Here is a 23,203-nt window from a genome sequence, read left to right as displayed (position 1 = left end):
CTGTTTGATTCCGTCAGCCAGCGGCCACAAAGTTTAACTTTGGAGAGCAGACGCTCGCTGCAGCACAGTCAGTGCGCTTGAGCGGTTTACCGGCGCGGTGTACACTATTATGGAGCGGCGACACTGGTCCTAAAGATACATTTAACAGCACCAGAGGACAAACGAGACTGTGACATCAACCAGACACTTTTATTAGACTTAGTTTATTTTAATAATCAGTTACAGAACGGATTATATCAGAAGATCGGCTGCGCTGAGATAAACATGGTGAGTGAAATGTACTTCCCACAGGTCACGTACGACAGAGATAAACACAAGAGACACCGCTCCTGTTTTCAGCATCCTTATCAACATGCAGTAGACTACAGCATCTACTTGGTTTTATTGTTGTAACTTCTTTCTGTGGTAATTTACACACACACACACACACACACACACACACACACACACATATATATATATATATATATATATATATATATATATATATATATATATATATATGTATATATGTGTGTGTGTGTGTGTGTGTGTGTGTGTGTGTGTGTGTGTGGATGTGATGATTCACTGAGTCGTATAATATACTTATATATGTAATTGGTATCAAAAATGATAATTTATTTTATTTGATCAAAACAAGTACAAAACTTATACTGAACTTATTTTTCATTCTATTGGGCATTAATACATAAATGTAAATTTACCATGGATTTGTGTATGTACATCCACCCTGTGAACGTTTTTAGTTATTCTATGGCCACGTTGTTATTATGAACATATTAATGTAGTGGCTGGTCTAACAGCTCCGGCTGGGTGTCATATTCAGCTATTGTTTGCCCTCCATCTCTTGTTCACTGTGATAGAACCAGTCTCTAATTCTCAGCCGTTCCTGAACAGGTTATGGTTGCAACCTAGTCTCCTGCTATTTTTAGTTCTATGTGTTTGTCCAGGCTTGAGTCAGATAGATAACCATTGTGTTTCCACTTTCCCAGATCAGTGTTCCTGTTAGACACATTTGCAATTATTTTTCACTGATTTACATACTCTGTCTTGCCAACCTGGCTTAGTCTTTTATGTAATAGTGGGAAACTAAGTTACAAACAGTAGTGTCCGTGGCTACAGGACACACAGAGATGCAAGTATATAGGTGTAGTCGCATGTGAAACTTACTTCCTTACATTCCCGTAAGGATGGGCTGGGTTCTGATTTGAATAATTGTGTGTACTTATGCATGTGTCCACAATGAGACCATTTCCTCTTGTTATGGTGGAAAGCGACAGTGTTTTTTCATAGCTCCTCAAGCAATAGGAGCAAAAGGCTTCTGTTACGCTTGATTGTTTTCGGCTTTGTATGATCCTTGGATCCCATGTTAGGATGCTTTCACAGACTCTGCTTGTCTCACATTTAGTGTTTTTTTGAGCCTGTCAGCTTGGTGAAGAACAGGTACAGATCAGGTGAAAAACAAGTAAATCCAGTTCAGCTGTCTCTTCAGTACACACAGAGACATTCTCTGCAAGCCACGCAGCCGGTGGAACTAGTTTTCCCTTAGGCTTTATGCATATGGGACAAACCCTTTTTTGTAGATGATCCATGCTGTCTGTTATTTAGTATGTATTGCAATATTATCATTTGGTCTTGATAAAGTTTTTTTCTGCAAAGAATAAGCAGACTTGTGTTTAGCTGTGGTCATGTGGTGACAATATCACAGATGTCATAAGTGATCCATTAAGACATTGTTGATGGCTTCTATAAATTAGGTTAAAAACAACTCTAGAAGGCAATCAGAATGTACAAGCACTATTCTTAAATTTCAGCCCCCATCCATTTCTTATGACAAAATGTCACCTCAGTGTGACCTCCCAGCATCTATCTATGGAAGTAACAGGCAGAATTGTGAGCTGTTTTTGTTTTGACTGCAGTTTTACGTCAGAGTATCCGTGATGATTCTACTATTTTTGGTCATGACAGCTTAAAGGAAATTAAATGATTTCTGAAATATGAACTAGACGTAATGTCTGTTACACACCATTGCCCAATTCTATGATGTATACCAGTTGTGCAAGAGCTGAAATTTAGGCTGATTATGTAATATATCACTCAGTTACCAATATGCCTCAACTTCTCTACTTTGAAAACTAATTCATAAAGATTTGTCTATGTAGTATGAGGGCATTTTTGCCCATAATGCCCATGATATTTTCGGGCTAAACACACTGAACACTTTGTTCATTATTTATTTCATCACTGTAGAGAAGAGCAGTCTTGCTTTTGCGGCCTCTTTGTTTTAAAAGAAAGATATCAAGTCAATATCTTGCTCGTCTCCTCACCATTGTGTGGTGTATCTTGGTCCAGTGTAATTGGTCTCCATACAGTATTTCAGAAGTGGTTTTACAGGTTAAGCTGTATCTGGTAGGATGGTAGCTTTGTTAACTTTCTTTTTTTACTCCTCTTTTCCTTTTTTTTTTTTTTCTCTGCCAGATGCTGAATAGTAGGTCAGTATGGCAGCATATGTTTTGCATTAGAAGCTGCAGATGGGCGGTACATGCTGAGTAACATCCCCCTATTCAAAGCCTCTATGTCACACCGCCACAGGATTGCTGAGGAATCCAGACTCTTTCTGAAAGAGTCAGCAACCCTCGCCCAAATGAGAGAAATGTCTAGGAAGATGGCTGAAATCTGTAGTCCCTATTAGTCAGTATTTTTGTGTAACATACAGTTTATATAAATTTCCAGGCATGGCAATTACTTTCTCTCAATATCAGATAGCTTCTTTGATGCTGTTTTATTGTTGGTTCTGAACTACGCTGAACTGTGCTTATTAAAAACATCCAATCTAGAAGATCACCCCAGTAGCTTGAATATAAAAGATAATATCCACTGATGTGTTCAAGTTAAGATTTATATGATTTGTTTACTATGTTAGTTAAAAAGATGAATGAAAACATCATTTGGACTAAAATGAAGCCTTAATTGAAAATTCTCTATCGGCCTTTTCATTGTGATGTGCACCATATGTCGATCTGGCTAATTTGTCTTTGTGGTAATTCTTTGGATGGTTGTTCCTACTGATATCAAGTTAATCACTTCCTGGAGATCATAATTTTGTTAGAGAATTTTGCTATTATAAGCCACCTATATTATTATTATTAATATTATTATTATTAGAAATGAATACTTTCAGCAAGGATGCATTAAAAATACTTATTTAAATAAATCTATTTTCATTTAAATAAATAAATAAATACTGTTCTTTATACTTTAAATTCATCAAAAATATCATGATTTCCAGACAGCACAACTGTCTTCAACATTGCTAATAATAAAAAATATTAGAATGCATATTTCTGAAGGATCATGTGACACTGAAAACAGGAGTAATGACTGCTGTGAATTCAGTTTTGCATCTGTAACGGTTATGGCCTTTCCCTGTTCCTGTTCTCCTGTCCTGTTTAGTTCCTTTGACCAAGTTTCCCCGCGTAATCTTGATTATGTTATTCTGTTCACCTGTGCTTGTTTCCCCTGTTCTGTTCACTCATTTGCCGGTTATTGTTTTGTTCTATTGTGTTTTGTGCTACTTCCTGCTTCTGGACTCCTTGTGCTTATTTTCCGGTGGATTTATAATTAAGAGACTGTTTCTTCGATTACTCCTTTGTCGCACGATTGTATAGCACACAGAACTATAACAGCATCACAGGAATAAATTACATTTTTAAATATAAGCTAGAAAACAATTATTTCAAATTGTAATAATATTACTAATATTATATGCAGAGCAGACCTACCCTGTTTACATAAATGTATTGCTAGGTTGATATTTTTTTTGCCATTTTTATTTGTACAAACAGTATAGAACGGACAAACATGTCTTAAAGAGCTTCATAGGAGAAAAGTATGAGAGCTTTTTGAGAGCTTTTTGATGTGATTACTGATGTGAAATCTCACTTTATCCCTAATAAAATAGATTAGACTCTATGCAGACCTAGTTTCCTTAAAGAGTTGGTCTTGAGAAGCACAGAGATGGACTTTCAACTGTTAAATGAGATTGTTGCTGTGCTCCTGCCAGTTAATATTCAGCTCCTCTGACCTTGTCTCTCCTTCATTAGTGTCTTATGTGGATTCACTGGTGCTAAAGGCTTTCTAAAAGAAATATTCTTCAGTTCACTTTTTTCTTTTTTTCTATCATAGACAAGAGGTGTACAGAAAAGCCTCTTGTTAATGATATTCAGCATGTGCACATTCATGGCTGACGTATGCTTACCTACAGAACAGCTCCTAATTTGTTTAAACCGCAATAAAAGCCATAATGAGTGTACACTGAAACAGATATTTCTTAGTTGGATATTGTAGAATTAGATTTGAACTAGATTTTGTTCTAGGTTTCTGCAGAAGAAGTGGATAGGAGTGTAACGATCATGCATGAATCTGATGATATGATGTATCGCTGCAACGTGTAAAAAATCGATACCTGTAATATGAATAGGCACTTTCATTTTGACACTGTCCACATTTTCACGCAATGTCCATCTGTGCATTATTGTTTAGACACACCTGTCAAGTCACAATTATTAGGGCTGCCCCAAGGCCCAGGTGTCAGGATGAGTGTAAAAGAAGCTTGGGACAGTTTACGGAACTGTTGCGGATCGCGTGAGAAATTTTCTGTGTACACATCCAGCGTGCAAATACTTAACGAAGTTCTCTTCCGCTTCTTTTTGTGCTTGGACGAACAAATACAGTCAAAATTAGCCTACATCAAAATGATTGTCTTGGCAAATATCCTAATTAGTAAACACAGTTGGTTATATCTTAACGTGCGTGAATATATTGACTGTTGTCATGTATGTGTGTGTGTGTGTGTGATTGTGTGTTATGTACAGAATGTGCAGATTTCAGATAAATGTTCATGTTATATATTTTGGTTGCATTTGTTAATAAAAATGCGGGTTCTGTACAAAAGGTACATAATGACTAGGCTGTGTTTACTCATCAAACTCAATTCAGGGCTACAGAATGACTCGTGGTCAAATATTCCCACAAACCAGAGGTAAAAGCAAGTGAGAACATCAGAGGCAGGAGCATAACAGTGCTCGGTTTAAAAGGCTATTGTTTTATGTTGCCACTCTCATTCCTGTCAGGACAGAGGTCATGAAGAACAAAGTAGTTCCACTTTTCCTTTTACATGTTTTTCTTTTTGGGGGAGAAGTTCACACGTTTTACCTTCATGTCATCCCTTTCTAGCCCAAATATCACTGCGGTGTTGCCTCAATCCGTTGCCTCTAAAGCCAGGGTCAGTTTTGCAGATAAACAGAAACACTGTTGAGCTAAAACTGACCGTGACTTTTTGAACCCAGCATGTGAAAAGTTTGTTCACTGACATTATCAGTCTGTATCCTCTTCATGTATTTGCATATGCTTTGTTAGTGATGGGGAACTATGCTCTGAATTCAGGTGGATAAGCCATCTGAATGTTACGAGATCGTTGAAATAATTCTACGAATATTTCCCTTTCACTCAGTTGTCAGGTCAAAGCACCTAAATGACTATAACTGACGAAGATAGGAATTTTCAAAGGTTTATGCAAACGAGTGATGCAATGGAAAATGAACCAATGGGTGTGAAGACAGTGACATGCTGCCAAATAGCCTGAAGTTGAATATTTCAGCTGAATAAAAATGCTTGTTAGAAACAATAAGTCCTTTTTTCATGATGATTTCTTCATTGTCAGTGTGAACAGGACTTTAATCTGCCACATAATCATCTTGGTCATCTCAACGTTATACACAGTGCATGAGGCTAACAACATTCATCCGGTGCCATTTACCAGAGGAAGTATGATTTACTTTGCCTTTCTTTTAGATGAGATCATATCTGCCACGGACAGATAAATCTGCTGCTAATATTGTATTTAAGTCGTATTCAGTATTTATTTTTTATTTTTTTGTTTAATTTGATTGGTTAGCAGTTTTTAACAATTTGACAAAAAAAAAAAAACACTTTCAACTATGCAGTAAATTATGTTTGTAAATAGTAAATAAGTAAATAAACAGTTTTTCACTGATGTAGGCATTTTAAAAATTATTTATTTCAATATTTTGGTGGGGAAATGGCCTCTCCTGATCAGATCAAACAAATGTGTGAATGATATAAAGAGAGGTTTGAGAGAGTTTTATTTATTGTATTGCATTTATTAATTGTTATTATTATGCACTCACAGCTCCAAGTAACTCATATTTTGCTGTTGTAGTAGAACATAAAACTAAATATATATAAAAGTACATTTTATAATTATATTTGGATTAAATATAAGAATTTAAGATGTAAATCATCAAGGGCACCTCAGTCGTGGATTGCCAGCTTGTGACTGGAACCCACAACCTTAGGGTTAGGAGTCAAACTCTCTAACCACTAGGCCACGACTTCCCCAAGGCCACTGTCAAAGAAAGAAACCTGGGCTTCCATACCACCTCAGCAGTACCACAAACTGATCACCTCCATGCCACGCTGAATTGAGGCAGTAATTAAAGCAAAAGGAGCCCCTGCCAAGTAATGAGTATATGTACTGTAAATGAACATACTTTCAAGAAGGCCTGCAATTCACAAAAAAAAAAAAAAAAAAATTATTGGTCTTATGAAGTATTCTAGTTGTTTGAGATTAAATGTGAATTGGTGGGTTTTTGTTAAATGTGAGCCAAAGTCATCACAATTAAATGAACCAAAGACTTAAACTACTTCAAGCTGTGTGCTTTGCATTTATTTAACACACTAGTATCACAATTTGAGTTGAATTTATGAATTTATCTAATTTCTTGTAATGCACCTGTATATATAACCCAGGGTAAATGTGGGTTACAATATAACATGCCCTATGCAGCATCCTGAAACAGTATTGGACAATCATTATCATGAATACTATAGTCATTCATTTCATTTAATCTCAGTAATTAAATAATTTTAAGCTGTCTCACTATCAGAGTGATAAAGCTGTTTGCTTGGAAGCGGCACTAATGCAAGATCTCAGTTTGCTGTTTCTGATCAGAACCATTACTCAGTTGGGAACTAGGAGGATTGGTTCTCATCACTTGCCAGCTTCCATTTCCTGTTGGATATGAGTAAGAATAACATTCTGAGCTGGTTCTGTTTCTCTTCCCTGACTCTGCCATCACTGGGAACTCACACACAAGCTTGACCACAATGAAGCTTCCCGCTTTGTCCACCCTGTCTCTACAATTACAGTAGACGCTAGAACTGTACTGATGTTATATCAGCTTGAAAGTATGACGTCGATAAATACCACCACCATAGACCTGTCCGACTGGCTCTTCCATTCCCTGTCTATATGGCAGACGATTTAAACACATTCTCCTCATTGTTATGTAGGTGTGCTTGAGGGTGTTTTTCAGTCAGGGATTTCAATCCTTAAAGATCAGCTCAAAATAGAGAGCAAGAAATAGCTAGAGGGGACTTGGGCTTCGCTGTTGTGTTTAATCAAGTTCCCACATATGCCTGACTTTGATTAATGCCCTCATTACAGGCTTCTCATGTGGGCTGGTAATGTGGCCCCTTATGTTTGTGTTGTATCTCAGAATCTGTGGAAAATTTGTTTAGACAGGACAGTTTTATGAGGCTGAAGTTATTTATGTACCAGAGCATTTGTAGTACAGTAGGCTTCAATGACTACAGCTCTCAAAGGGATCGTTCAGCCAAAATAAAAATTTGTTCAGTTACTCACCCTCTTGTTGTCCCAAAGGTATATGACATTTTATTTCTGCTGCGGATCATAAAAGAACATATTTTGGAAGTCCGTGAGGTTCATACAACTCTGGCTCCCATAGAGATTTTGAGACATTTTCAAAATGTCCTCTTCTGTTTCACAGAACAAAGACATTTTTGGAATAATATGAGACTGCGTAAGGTGATCTGTCCCTTTAAGAGTTTGTCTCTTAAAACAAATATTGATGTAAGGTGCGCTGTAGAAGGACTAAACAGGAATTATTATTACTTTTATTTCCCAGCTTCTTTCATCAGCTTCTTCTTTGAGACACTATTTAATTTAACCCAAATTATGATGTGGCATTTGTTTTTGTACACAGGAAGCTTCATGAAATGGTCACTATCTGCTTGTTTCTGTGTGTGATGTTAAACACTGTACAAGCCTGATCTCTGTCTGTTCATACTTTGAGAAATTGCACCTCTGTAAAAGGTACAAAGTACACCACATAACCATAAATCTGCCCCATGAACATAGTCTCAGGCTTTTTATTTATTCATCAGTGTGCATCTGTGTGTTCTAGGAAGACCTTTTTCCATGCATCTTTTAAAAGCAGACAGTTAGTGGAGCCATAATCTATGACTGCTTCTAAGCAGAATATAAAGGTCGCTTGGGCAACCATATTTATTACATTTTCGATAGCCAGTTAAAATATGTGAAATTTATTTAGCTTTATTGTTATTTATTCGTTTTTGTTGTAAACTGATCAGCTAGTTGCTTTTCTTGTAGCAAGAAATGTTTCGAAATGCAAAAGTACAGTGTTTCTCTGAGGTGGTGATGTTGTTGTGTAGTGGCTTGTGGCAGGACAGGTGGCCGGTTTGCAAATGATGGCTTGAATTTGCTCAAAGCAAACAGGATTAGATGACGTATAATCATGTTTACTCTGAGAAATAATGTTTTTTGGCCAGCATTGAAAACTGGATATGTATAATTTACTTAGGAAAAACAAACCTTATTAAAGAAGCATATGTACTTTCTCTAGCTACAGTTTACAATCCAAGACCACCTAGATTTACGCTCACACTCATAGAGAAAATTAGACAATTTTCTTCTGATAGTCTGCAATTTTTCTTACACTGTGCAGCATTTCAGACAAATTACAAGTCAATGAAACTTTTATTATAATTTACATGAATAGGAAAATACTCTATAAGTATTTAGATTAAAGATACAAGTATTTAGAAGTAAAATAAACTAAATCTGTTTACAAATATTTATTAATACGGATTAATTATTGTCCACCTGTTTTTATGCATCTCCTGGTTAATATGTGACTATGACCAATAAACCTATGACAAGATAGTGTTACTATATGAATGAAATGATCTGTTTATATCCTCCCTCGATCCTGCGTTTAAAAACTGCCGTATATATGATGATCACTGTCACCTTGTCTCATCAGCTGCACTATTTGTATTTCAGCGCCATTTTTGGAATCCTTGTCTAAACATAATCCATCTCTATGTGTACTTCAGGGAAAGCGATGGCGTTCCAGACTTCCCCATCAGACAGAACGTGCTACATTCTTTTCCACTGCGTTCAAAAGCGAGTAGAAATAATATGGGTGGGCTGAACTTGAAAACTTTGGAGCAGAGTTTCTCTGCGGTAGCCAGAGGTTTCAGAGTCACTCCTATCTCAGTTTACACAAACCCTCTGTGCTTGCTGTCTCTGGAGGGACGCTATAGTCGGCACTGCCTCCATTGCCATTTCTTACCCAGAAACCCCTCTCTGCTCTTCTGGGGTTTCCCAAATGAACAAACAAGGCATGTCTACAAGTGTGATGAGGGTATGATGATTTTGTAATGTGTTTAAATGTATTGCACACCTATGATTAGTCTAATCTCTGGGCTTGTACTTAGTTTGAAAACCTCACTGTAATGTTAAAGCATTGAGCTTTTTCAGCAGTTGTGACTCAGTATTAGTGTTTACAGTCTGGTTATGGATAAGCCTGTTTTTCTGCAGCACATTACAGTGGTGAGTTTACTAGCCTGTTGTGTCTGTGCCCAGGGTTTACTACCAATCAGAATGAAGGCCAACATTGTGTACATAGTAGTCCAGGCTGGGATCATTTTTATCAGACATTTTCCAGGAACCTTTTAGACTGTAAGGGCTTCACAACTGCCTGCTGGGAAAATACCATTATACACTTTTACATTTTGCCCTGGAATTCCCATCAGTATTGACACCCTACTGTCAATTGCTGATGTTTTTTTTTATTATTATTATTATTTTTTTAATCATCATGCAAACAATTATAATGCATCAGAGAGCCAAGTTTTATGTTCTGAAGAACTGATTGGAAAGGACTAAGAGACTTACTGACCTGGTAAAGACCCAGATGTCAGAAAAGACTCAGCATGCGAGCATCTCTTATATGCTTACAAAACCATTTAGTACATTTTTATAAGGGCAAATACGGATTGGGCTCAATTGATAAAAAAATAAATTGCGACAACTTTGAAGTGCGCTAGAATGTGCCTTGTGATTGTATTCATTAATTGATTATACTTTGAATAGAGATGCATACCAAATAATTTGGGGTAATTTTAGCTTGCTTTGTCACTTCAAAAAAAGACTAGGGCTAACTTGATCCCACTTCAGCTATGCCATGGGTGAATGCAGGTCCTTTGTGTAAAATCCAGATGGTTGTAAGGAAAGGTTTGTTTAAGGAGGTAAAAAAAATTGCCGCCTTACTGAATCAAACCCAGCCTTTTCCTGTGCCTGAGTCTGTGCTTCGCTCCACATTCTCCATATAAGGCAATGGTATTTGCATGAAGGAACGGCCTGCCATGTAAGTATGGATCTAAGACTGGTGCTGCTGACATTTATTAAAGTGCCACACATATAATAAGTGGGTAAAATAAAGGGCAGATTTTCATTTGTGTTCATATGTGATGCCAGCCAGACCCAGTGGGATGATTAGTGTTATTGTAGCCAGGGATGAAAAGTATTTCAGATACATGTATTTAAAATACGTTTTTGAATTACAAATTTTTGTACGGATGCACCATTACCACTTTTTATTAGAAGGACTCTTTAACAAAGTTCGTAAGTCGGGAAGGAGCCTGGGAAATGGTGAACACCTGAAACTATTTTAATAATTAAATAAGCAAAAAATATATATATTGCTAACTTGCATGTACAAAACATGATATTATTGTACAATTATGATATAATATGTAATGAATCATTTTTTGCAGCACCCCCATAAATAAATAAAAAATACATGAAGCAGAAACACACAAGATGCAATTTTTTTTGTCATCTTTGTGTAGAAGTTGTATTTTTGTAGTAAAGGGACATTGCCAACTTACTGCAAACTAAATTATTTGAATAGACCTGACAATTAATTACAATAATATTAATGACAATTTGTACAAACTGGTAAATACAAACATCACAGAAGGACTTTTGAGACATTGTCATGCCCCAAGTTTACCACATGCTCACGATTTCATACAAACCCAATTAGTGCCATTTTGCATCGCAGATATCCGAAAACTTTGGTTTGAATAAATCAACTTTAAACTTTAAAATAAACACTCTAAACCAACAACTTTGTTGTTGCAATGTTCTTGTCATATATTTTTGGTCAACAGTTGCATACTAAGCTGTAAATCAATCAATTAGGTGATTAACACAGATATTGGGGTTTCCTGCATTTACAAGGCTGTCATATTCCCGCTGTTTCTAATAAAGTTGTTGCGTTTTATATATTTAATTGCCTTTTTATTTTAAATCCTGATTGATGTCTTCCCATGGAGTTTGGGATTTTGACCTTGCATGGTGCAGATGGGTATAATTTTTGTCGTGGTGTAAATAATGCCTGCTGTTCCTGGGTGAACCACAGCACAAGTGTAGTGAACTTAAGCTTCCGTCGTTTCCGGTGTTCCTTTACAAAACGGAACACTTTCATCCCTAAATAAGCCTCGTGGGACCGACCAACTTTAGCTCTTTAAAAGCAGAGATGTTGTTTTCTTCCTTGCTTGACTTTGTGTGGTCCAGAACTTTGAGTCTTTGAGTATAGGTGTGGTCCTTGACTTCTTCAGAAAGAAGAGAGTAAAATTACAGTGTTGTGCTCATCCATTGCGATTGTTTTTTTTTATTATTAACTTTCTGTGAATTTTCACTCAGAAATTGCTTCACAAATAGTAACTGAGAAAACGCTAGTATCACATTGAACTGAACCTGAAATTTGGAAATAGAACGACTGAAATAGCACTTTCTTGAAAAAAAAACGTACTCCAGTAAATTTGGTTTTAAATACAACTTTATTTTTACAATGTAATGAATTGTTTACTAATTAGAAAAGTTGAACACCAGGGAGCAACAACAGATGTAGGAATGCAGTTATCAAATTAAATGATACAAGTGAGCACTTCAAACTGTTAAATGTCATTCTTCTTCTTTGTCTTCTTATTTTTATTGTTTAAGTCTCATTTAAGTAATTGTGTTCGCATCCTGTTTTTGCAGCTCTTTATGAAGCTCTGATTTGGCTCTTCGTTTATAAGGAACATGTGCTGGGAATGAAGAACGTGTCCCACGGTGTGACAGTGATGTGAATTCAAACATTGTGAAAGGGTTCAATAGAATTAGAAAAACAGGTGCAGGACAATGAACGCTCTCTCTGCAATATATACAAGCATAAACTAAACTAAACAGTGCGTAAAGATCTGAAAGAAGTGTTTACTGTTTTGCTTAAGATGCTGCCTTCCTCCTCAGTTGTTTTTGAGCCAGCTCCACTACTAATAATGTTCAGGTAAGGTTAGTTATTGTTGTCATGGTGTTGAGGTTTCTTTATTTTCCTTTAATTTACCTCAAACTGGTACTGCGCTTGTTTACGATGTCAAGTTAATTAGTCCTTCAAGGAAGGGAAAAAAATTGGCCATACTTGGTGTTCTTCTGCTTTCCTGCTAGATTTTTCAGACTGTGGAACATACAATTTTGAGAATTGTTAAATGTCTTTCCAGTTTACCTCACATCATTGTCATGGCATTCCTTAGCTTGGGAAAACTGCTGTAGGAAAAGAATGGACAGATGTGGCCTTCGAATCAGACTAATGCACTAATGATTGAACATTACAGAGCAAAATGTTCAAAACAGCAGTGCGTTTGGATCATGTGCTCTCCAAGCGGTACACTCACTGTCTGTCTGGCTCTTGTTCTGTATCTGCCCTCTTTTCTTGAGTCACACTCTTTGTATCCTTTTCTTTTGATGTCCTGTCAAATGCGCTCCAGGCTTCGTGTCATTCTGAGTAAAGGTCTGGTTCCTCACGGGCCATTGTGACCTCAGAACGGTAGCCAGAAGCCATTGACTTGCATCCCATGATGAATTACCCAAGCTCCCTGGAGACACACCTGTGCAAAAACATGACCAGAGTGGAGGCACAATAGGAAGAGAGGTAAAAGAAGGGGACAAGGGAGAAGAGGAGGAATGGTGAGACCATCAGGCGAAGATCAAAAGAAGTGTTTGAAGTGCTCAGGGAGCTTTAGGGAGACTCCTGACCATGCACTTTTCATCGGTTTAGAAAAACAAAATCAACATCTGCTGCGGTGGAAAAAAGAACCAGCTGTGTTAAATGTGCCGCGGGCGGTGAATTGGACGTGGTCATCTTGCTGACTGGACATTAACTGTTGTCAGCGATGTACTGTGTTTATCAGTGTTCAGGACTGAATGCGAGTGTCTGTCCCTGGTTACATTAAAAGCAATTGCTTTCCTAACCCCGCATCTGCCACTGTACAACCAAACAGATAGTTTGGCCTAATAGGGCTTTCACGATACCTTGAATATGGCTAATAGTGCTATATATTATGTATCACTCACAATATCAATGAGAAATTCATACATACCCTAATGATTAATAACAATTTAAGCTACCCTAAGCTGGTTTACTGGTTATTTAGTATTATTAACATATACTACTGTGATATTTATTAACATTTTGAACATTTGAACACTTTTTTTTCCCCCCTTCAGTTTTAATTTTAATTTTAGTAATGTACCTAAGTTTTAATTAAATAATGTATTTGCTTTTATAATTTTTATATTTATAAAGCTTTAGTTAATTATTATTTCCATTATAGTTTTAGTTATTTTAGTACTTAATCTTTTAATTTGCTTTTAATTTCTGATTTAAGTTTTTCTTCTAACATTTTATTTCAGATTTATTTCATTTAACATTAAAAATGCTGCGTAGCTGGTCTCTCAGTCTGATCAGGTTGGTTTCAGAGTGTTTATAAGCAACTTTTAAGTAGCTGTCCAGCTAAACCCCAGTCTGGCCAAGCTGGAAGAAAATCTTAAACCAGCTAAAACTAACAAACAAACTTAGTTAAATGATTTTTTTTTTTTTTTGTGTAATCCTCATACATTTTGAAAGAATTTTAGTGACCTTAATTGCTGTTACTAGGGTACCACTTGTGGTTCACTACTACCCAAAACTCATACCATTTATTGAGAAAAAAGCTGCTCATACAAACAGAGCAGTGTTCTATTGTGTTTGTGTCGCAAGTTCAGTGACTCAGGTAGTGACTATTCTCTCCGGCCAATCAGTGATCAGCAGAGTGTACACATCACATTTAGGTAAGAGTACAGTTCACCTGGAACCTCAACAGAGATGGTACTTAAAAAAGTTCCATGTACTTTACCTAGTGGAAACCCCCCGAATAGTTAACCGTACCTAACCGTATTATGCAGTGTAAAAGCGCCATTACAGTTGTGTCTGTATGTTAAATTTGAGTGAAAGTATTTCAGCATTAATATATATAATGCAATCTTCAAATATAAGTCTAGTTATAGAGTCTCTAGTACCGGATATGCTAATATAGTTTGTGCCAGTTAGCCTGCTACACAAAGGCAATGGGTGTGTATACAGTCTAACAAGAGTTTCTTGTTTGTGTTTCTTTTCACAGGGGAGCCGGGGAGACTACCGGTACCACTGGCAAAGCCACAATGTCAAGCAGAGTGGTGTGGATGATATGGTGTTACTCTCCAAGATCAATGAGGACGCCATTGTGGAAAACCTCAAGAAGAGATACATGGATGACTTTATTTTTGTATCCTTGTCCAGCTGTAAATAAATCAGAAATCCTTAGTCTTACTACTAAGTTGGTAATTAAATTAAATTAAATTTATGCATTTAGCAGACGCTTTCATCCAAAACGACTTACAGTGCTAAGTCAGGCTATCAATTTTTACCTATCATGTGTTCCCGGGGACTCGAACCCCCAACCTTGCGTTTGATAACGCAATGCTCTACCAATTGAACTACAGGAACATATAAGGGTAATACCGCAATCTGATATAAATCTGGCCCTAAATACAGATGTCTTCTATCAGACTTTTTGCAGATGGATGTTTTCCTGTGACTCACTAGAAAACTGTTCTTGGACTCAATCCACTTGAGTATAGATTTTATCTTGATTGGGTTTATTTCGACCAAAGCTTCACTGAACACTTACATTTTAGATGAAGGTTGTTTTTGAACTCAATGGTATAACTTCCAAATCCATGCTGTCCTATTTTCCCACAGTAGCAGGGATTATTTTTGATCAAGGCTGTATGTGCGATTCTGCAAAAACAGATTGCTGAAATCAGCCGAAGAATGCTGGTTTACCTCTCTTCAATATGAACCCAGTGCCCCTGGCAGGGTTCATGTCGAATTCGTCACACATTACTGGCACTAAAAATTAACCTCTTGATAAAACGTACCATTTCTGATGAAATCCTCACTAGTGTATTTTTAATTTATTAGGTTTATGGAGTCTTAGCAGACTCTGGCCATTTTGGTCCTGAATCAGTCCTGTGATTGTGGTCCGAAAATAGAAAAAACACCAAAGTGTTCCAGTCAGCAGCGTAAGGAACTGATGTCACAGTGTGCCAGGCTCAATACTTCCTTTATTTGCAGTGAGCGACTTACATCCAGGCTGTTGCCTTCTCGCTGCATCTGGAGGAGAGCCACGGCGTCTTAATAAGGCTCTGACCCAATAACCAAAATCTTCACTGCTGCCACATATAACTCTTCACTGATTTCACCAGTCCATTATTCACACTCGGGACATTTTTCATCAGCCAAAGTTCTATGAATGTCCTCTGAGTATTAACAACCACAATGAGTCAAATCAGCCATGAGGTTTGCCTTTTTTTGTGAATGCTAAACCTCTAATAATTTTTGGAAAGAGAGTTTTCAATCTAATAGGTTCTCAGAGAAAGACACATTTTGTAAAGAAATAGTCACTCCAAAACTGAATGACAAGAAGTTATTCTTCTGCAGAATACAAAAGAAGATATTTTGATGAACGTTTTTAACTGTTTTGTCCATGCAAACTATTTTAGACCTCACAGACTGTTCATCTATTGTGAAAGACCATTTAGATCATACAGGTTAAGTGTGACATGAGGGAGAGTAAACAGTTACAGAATCTGAATTTTGGGGGTGAACTTTACTTTACTTGCCACGTTTTGAGCCTTGACCTTCACCTGCAGACATACATCGGTCCTGTACTCATCTCAATAAACCCTTTCAAACAAATGCCTTACTTTGGGGAGAGAGAAATAGAGATGTACCAAGGCGCGGTGAGTATTTTCTCCATGGTTTATGAACAACACTGTTCACATTTAGTTCCATAGATATAGTGTTATGTAACTTTAATTCACTACACACACTAATTAGGCAATTTTTACTAAACTCAGTGATCTGTATCAAAACTGTCCTCATAAAGTTCTTTATGTAGTTCCATACCTAGAGGTTTCTGTAAACAGTAATTGCTCGAGTAATGATTTTAATGGGAGCTTTTTTAACTGTGTAGGCGTGGTGCAAATGCTTTTAACGGCTGCATTCTTAGTCAGGAAAATTCTGGTTTTGTCATTTAAATGTGTTTTGACTTATATGCTACACAGTAGCTTATTTATAAAGGTGAGCCCATGCCATACTTAACATGAACTGTAATGTAAATTATGTAATGCATCTGCTTTTCTCCATTTCTCCTCTCTCTCTCAGGCTCAGTATGAGAACCCTCCTCATATCTACGCTCTAGCCGACAACATGTACAGGAACATGATGATTGATCGTGAGAACCAGTGTGTCATTATCAGGTGAGAGAACTTTTAGTCACAAGAATCTTCATTCGGAATTATTGTAAACGGTCTAGCTGTTTTTTTTGGATTCTTAATTTCAAATTGAACTGAAATGTTTACATATCGTTCTGATTAATTAATGAAATGGAGAAAACCCCTCAGATGAAAGTAGTTTGGAATAAAACACATTATTCCGCTGTGGCAGAAAAGTGTTGTGAAAAGTGGCTTTAAAAGTCAGTGCATTGGTTGTTTTATTTCTATTTTATTTGTATGTGTCTAGCTTTTTTTCTTTTTAATTCTATTCATTATATTTTAACTCTGGTATATGTACATCTTTGGTAGCATATCATCCTGCTGTTTGGAAATCAATCACTTTACGTACAGGTCAGGGGGCATGTTATTCTTTTCTATAATTATTTGTATTAACATATTGAATTGCACATATACAGACATTCAAGTGTTTTCTGCAGTATGTTGTGGGAATGGGGTGACATGCAATTAGGTTTGGTATGACATCAATGCAGACATTGCAATCGGAGAGTCAGTGGGCTGTCAGAGTGAATAGGTCGTCATTACTGTTTTAGTTATACGAATGAAAGTGTACGGTTAAAATACGGTTGAATAGAACAGATTCAATGAGCCCCAGAACTTCAGCAGTGCCCTTTGAATGTGCATTTCACCTGGGGTGGGGAAGTCATGGCCTAGTGGTTAGAGAGTTTGACTCCTAACTCAAAGGTTGTGGGTTTGAGTCTCGGGTGGAAATACCACGACTGAGGTGCCCTTGAGCAAGGCACTGAACCCCCAAATGCTCCCCGGGCGCCGCAGTATAAATGGCTGCCCATTGCTCCAGGTGTGTGTTCACTGTGTGTGTGTGTTCACTGTTCTGTGTTGGTGCACTTTGGATGGGTTAAATGCAGAGCACGAATTCTGAGTATGGGTCACCATACTTGGCTGAATGTCACGTCACTTTTTTTTTCACTTTTAATCTATTAGCATAACTTTTCTCCCTTTTGTTGAAATAACAATAGACAAAGTAATTTTATATCCTTTGGTCTTTATTTTGTATATTTTTTTTCTCCAGGATGTACGAGACAGAAAGCACAAGCGCTTTTGTAACCTGTGCTTTCTGCTTGAGCACAGGAAATGCTCTTGTAAGGCCCTTAGAGGGACCATCTGACACTGTAAATTGGAGGAAATTCCACTGAATAGTCATTTGTGATTGGTGTAATATTACAGGGGTTCTTCCTGATGAAGACGCCAATCAGAGAGCTAAAGTCTGAGTCTGACTCGCCTTAACCAGAACATGAGCCAATAAATCCAGAAACAATTCTCTCAATATTGGAGAGCCACATGAGACATTATGAGTTCACTTGAGTGTCTCTTCATTGTTTGCTGTTGCCATTTAACAGATCTGTCTAATACGGCTAAAAGTCTGTCTAATAATAAGATAGAACTGTTAAACTAAGGAATTTAAAGGTATACAAAAATATTATAATGATTGCTTTTCTATTATTAGTAATGGAAAAGCAAACATTATTATACTGTCCTGTGTTACCCTAACTTTACTCAAATTAATATGATTCAGTAGAAATTGTCAGCACTGTTCTGGGATTTCTAAATAAAACAGCTTAGAAACTAAAAATGTATAGCATATATTTAATAGTAACTAAAGCCCACAGCTTCACTATTAGTAGACAGAAGCTGACAGGTAGAATTAATTCACACACACAATCACTCTCTCACTAATTCATATAAATGTAATCTTGACTGAGCTACTTTATCTGTATCTGATTTAGAACGAGCAGAAATCTGTGAGAAATATAATGACCCCAAAAAATGCTAAAAATGAGCAGTGTGCAAAAATGTTTGCAGCACTGTGTCATGTGATGTGCTTTAACTGTGCACAAGGTTTTTGAGTCTCAGCTCAAAGTTTGGGCTTATTTGCTCATAAATTACGTCATTAGTAACTAGTCGACATCAATTCGACTTGCATCACACAATTGTAGACTTATATATATTATACATAAGGGATGAAAAAAAAAAACACGGTTCGGCACGTGCTGGGACCGCGGTTCAACCTAAATCTGACAAAGCATCTGTAAATGATTTGCTATAAATAACACATAAAACAAACAGGGTTCAGCTAATATATGTTTCTGTTGATGGATGCGCATCATGGATTCCAAGAAATAAAAAAACGCCGACAAACCATGCACTCTTGTTCAATGTGAATGCTGTATGCTGGATTATGGCTAGTCATTTATTTTGTCATCACGCGCGCACAGATGAGACATTTAAGCTTTGCCAGTTCAAATATTCAAGATTCAAGATTTGTGCATGCGCTCATCCGAAGCGCGCAAACCTGCGCCTCTGAACACGCTCAACATTAAGCTCTCTCTGAAGTATTGTTTTTAAATGGACAAATTCACACAAATAGTATGTCAAAATGCCCGTTTTGGTAAATATCCTACAGCAGACATAGCCGGATGAACGTAGGCCTACTGCATCAGTGCATTCTCTTAAAGTGACTTTTGACTCTTTATATTAATCAAACAGCAACAAACAAAGAAATCATTCACTGCTCTTGATTAAAAAGCTTTTGTAAAGAACAATCTTTAATTTATACGATCAAATATGCGATGCTGTTTTACATTTGATTACTTTATTCAATTTCTGTCTTTATCAAACAACTCTTGCGTTTGGTGCTGCTAGTGATGCAGTTTAAAAAAAAATGTTTGGGAAATTTTGCCCACACTAGTTTAAGAAAACATTTTATTTCTGGATGTAAATCAAGTGTCTGAATTCACCCTGCAGCATGATGGCATATGAGTAGACATACTGAAGGAGGGGGGGGGTGCAGAAAGGGAGATTTTCACTGCTGAGTCTGAGCTCTGTCTTTCAGATCTCATAGTTACCTGTGGGCTGGATGGTGACTGTAGTGTTTGCTTTACAGCAGATGACTTCAGTTTCAGCATTTTTCTCACCCGTTTGTTTGTATAGGGAGAAAGCTGCTTCCAGTTCAGTCAGACCACATCAAGAGACTGGAAGTGGAATTGTGATGATCCAGAATAGTAAACAAAACCTTCCATGAAATTGCTGCCCAGGCATCCTGTGGTCAAGTAGTATTTTGGTTGGGACAGGCACAGGTTTTTCTAAAGGCCATTATGCATGGAGGACAGATCATTTTCACATGGCTGGTTACTGTTCAAAAGTGTTTTTTTTATGCTTCTTCTGCTCTCCAAGGCTGCATTTATTTGATCAACATATTTGAGAAAAATATTTAAAAATGCTATTTATTCTTGTGACGGCACAGCTGAATTTTCAGCAGCGATTACTCCTGTCCAGCGGGGTATGGTCGTCCCCTCGCTCCATTCGTCGCAGGGCCTGGTTGCACCCCCTCTAACGACTGTCCGGCTCCAGTCTTCAGTGTTACATAATCCTTCTGAAACCAGTCTAATATGCTTATTTGGTGCTGAACTAACATTTCTCATTGTTATCAATGTTGAAAACAGTTGTGCTGCATAATTGATATTTTTTGTAAACCATGATAAAAAAAACAGAATTTTAGATCTTTCTTTTGGAATGTGGTGATTTTCATTGTCTTTAGTGGCTGTTGTTTGGTAAAAAACACTATGGAAGGATGTGGCTCTCTTCCCCAACAGAGGAAGTCATTTTACTGGATGATTTATACTTTGCATTTGCTAAAGGACAGAATTAACGAATCATTCCACTGTAATTGGTAACATTTTGTCAATGTATTAGTATGGCAGCCCCTGTGGTCTGTACAGTATGATATACAAAAGTATTCACTCCCACCAGTATGACCAAGCACTGTATGTGCTGAGCTGATGTTTCTGCTGCTGAACAATGAGTCTCATGACTCGTCATTCACTGAATGAGACCGAATGACTGATGCGACTCACTTTCTTTTCTTTTTGTGCCCATTTTTGGTCAGCAACACGCACAGGAAGATAAAAATGAGCATTACAGCATACAAATTACAAATCCCCCAAAGACTTGTTTAAAAATAGCCATGGACAATTAATCGTAAGTGGCCTGAGTGTACAATAAGAGTGTGTTCCCAGAGCCTTCATCGCCTGTAGACAAGCAGGGACATTTCCTTTAAGGTGGAGAGCCTATAAACTCGCAAGACAAAGGAATGAGAACCACATGGCAGACTGAAGCTCTTGTGAGAAGTTTTTCTGCATGCATGGCGAGGCTCTCGTGATAGGATGAAAGGTGTGTGTAGTACTGCTGCCGTGTGATGTAATGGACTTCTTACTGCTTACCCAAGCTTCCTTTAATGAGCCACAGCTGTGCCTTCTCAAAATGGCAATACTGACATCGGTAATAGAAGAAATGCAGAAAAATAAACCTTTTTATTCTGTCAACATCCGCCAAACCACATATATCGCAATGTGTATGGGCCTGCCAAAGGCAAAGGGCAGGCGGAAGGATGCAAGTAGAGGGTAACCAACTGAAGAAAAAGAAATGGAACTACACTGGATTAATGAATGCCATTTTCATCTTGTGTAATTTTGTATAAACATTTAGCTAATTTTCTTTCCCTGTTGGCTGGATGTATTTGTGTACATATACTGTACACTCTCATTCAAAATGTTTTTGGTTTTTTTTACAACTTAATTATTTTATTCCGCAAGCATGCATTAAATTGATCAGAAGGGAAATGTAAACATTTATAATGCTACAAAAGATTTCTATATTCCCCCAAAAAAATGCTTTTTTTTTTTACTTTCTGTTCATCGAGTAATCCTAAACTACGGTTTCAACAAAAAATATTGAGCTGCACATCTTTTTCAAAATTGACAATTAGAAGTTCACTGTATTGCTGTTTTTACTGTATTCTTGATTAAACGCAGCCTTGATGAGCATAAACATTCACTGTTCAGACAGCACCGATGTATATATATGATCCCATAAGAAAATGAGTGATTACTGTCAACATAAACAAACCTTTTGTTCTGCGTGCAATCTGATCCAAACTCAGGCCCTTCACATATGTAAATAAGCATGTGTTCCCATTAACAATCAACACATTACAGATTATAGCTCACTATGGAGTACTGTGGAAACATATTTACTTAAAATGTTCCCCTCTCGCCAACACCATTATATTTAATCTGTATTAATTGAGGTTAAGAATCTACTAAACCCTTTATGACCCTCTTAAGAGCCTGCTGAGCAGATTTTAGTATTGTTCTGTGGGGCACACAGGGGGCTGGTGAACACCCTCCTGTTCTTGTTTTTAAACTGCTGTAAGTCGGAGAAGTAGAGTCTGGATTTTATGATCATAAAAATGTTGTTTAGTAAAACATTAAATGCTGTTGGTATTATTTTGTAAGCATTGCTTTCACTGCTAAATTTAGAAGCATAACATGCATAGTAGCTTCATACTGTATTATGCTTGTAAGACATACAGTATATTTCTTCAGTAATATCTGACAGCTGTTCATTAATTGATTTATTTGTACAGGAATGAGCTTATCATTGTCATCTTTTTTTATGTTCTTCTAAGTGGTGAGAGTGGAGCAGGGAAGACGGTAGCGGCAAAATACATCATGAGCTACATCTCCAAAGTTTCAGGTGGAGGTCCTAGAGTTCAGGTGGGTCACATGGAATAAGCAGTTATGAAAACTGTTGTTCATGCAGAGACACTATCAGAATTAGCTAAAGTAAGATTAAATGCAAAAAAAAAAAAAAAAAAAAAAACATACGGTGGATAACACTGTATCTGACAGTTAGTGTTAATCAGAATCCTGATCCATGTTGAAGTTTGCCTCATCTGACATTATTCCTCTTCCCCCATCTATTACAATCTTTCTTTCATCCCCTACACCCCACCAGCAGCCATCTGTCCCCCACAATCCCCTTCTGATCTGTCCTGTGTCCCCCTCTCAGTGAGTTCACAGTCAGGGGACTGACACTTGTTGTTTGTATTAATCTAATTGAATTAACCGTTTGTTAATGCATATGAAGAGTTCAGATGCAAAAGCCTCTAAGTGCCATCTGAAATTTTCATCTAAAATTAGGATTTTTATCAGGCTCCTATATTTATGTTCAGTTATTTCACTTTAATAGCCTGAGAAAGGACCTGCACTTTGCAATTAAAGTAAAATGACTCAACCTAAGCATAGGAGCTTGATAAAAATCCTAATTTTAGATGAAAATTTCAGATGGCACTTAGAGGCTTTTGCATCTGAACTCTTCATATATAAAACGGAGTATAAAAGTTTGTTATGTTTGTATTTTGAGGAAAAATTAACATGAATTTGAAATAATAATTTGGTTTTTCCTCCTTTTGCTGTAATGACAGTATAACTCGAGATGTGTGAAATATCTGTCATG

At 37.1% G+C, this 23,203-nt stretch overlaps 1 protein-coding gene across 1 annotated transcript; it reads left to right on the top strand.

Moving 5' to 3' along the window:
* The first annotated feature begins 33 nt into the window (after window positions 1-33).
* Window positions 34-22,536, top strand: LOC113052280 (unconventional myosin-Ie-like). Its single transcript, XM_026216705.1, has 5 exons — window positions 34-267; window positions 14,674-14,817; window positions 16,247-16,336; window positions 16,761-16,855; window positions 22,374-22,536. The coding sequence occupies exons 1-5, from the start codon at window positions 265-267 to the stop codon at window positions 22,477-22,479; spliced, it is 438 nt and encodes a 145-aa protein (XP_026072490.1). The 5' UTR covers window positions 34-264; the 3' UTR covers window positions 22,480-22,536.
* Window positions 22,537-23,203: the final 667 nt, after the last annotated feature.

Source organism: Carassius auratus, chromosome 32 (assembly GCF_003368295.1).
Source record: "Carassius auratus strain Wakin chromosome 32, ASM336829v1, whole genome shotgun sequence".
Classification (NCBI taxonomy): Eukaryota; Metazoa; Chordata; class Actinopteri; order Cypriniformes; family Cyprinidae; genus Carassius; species Carassius auratus.
This window is presented reverse-complemented; position numbering and strand designations above follow the sequence as displayed.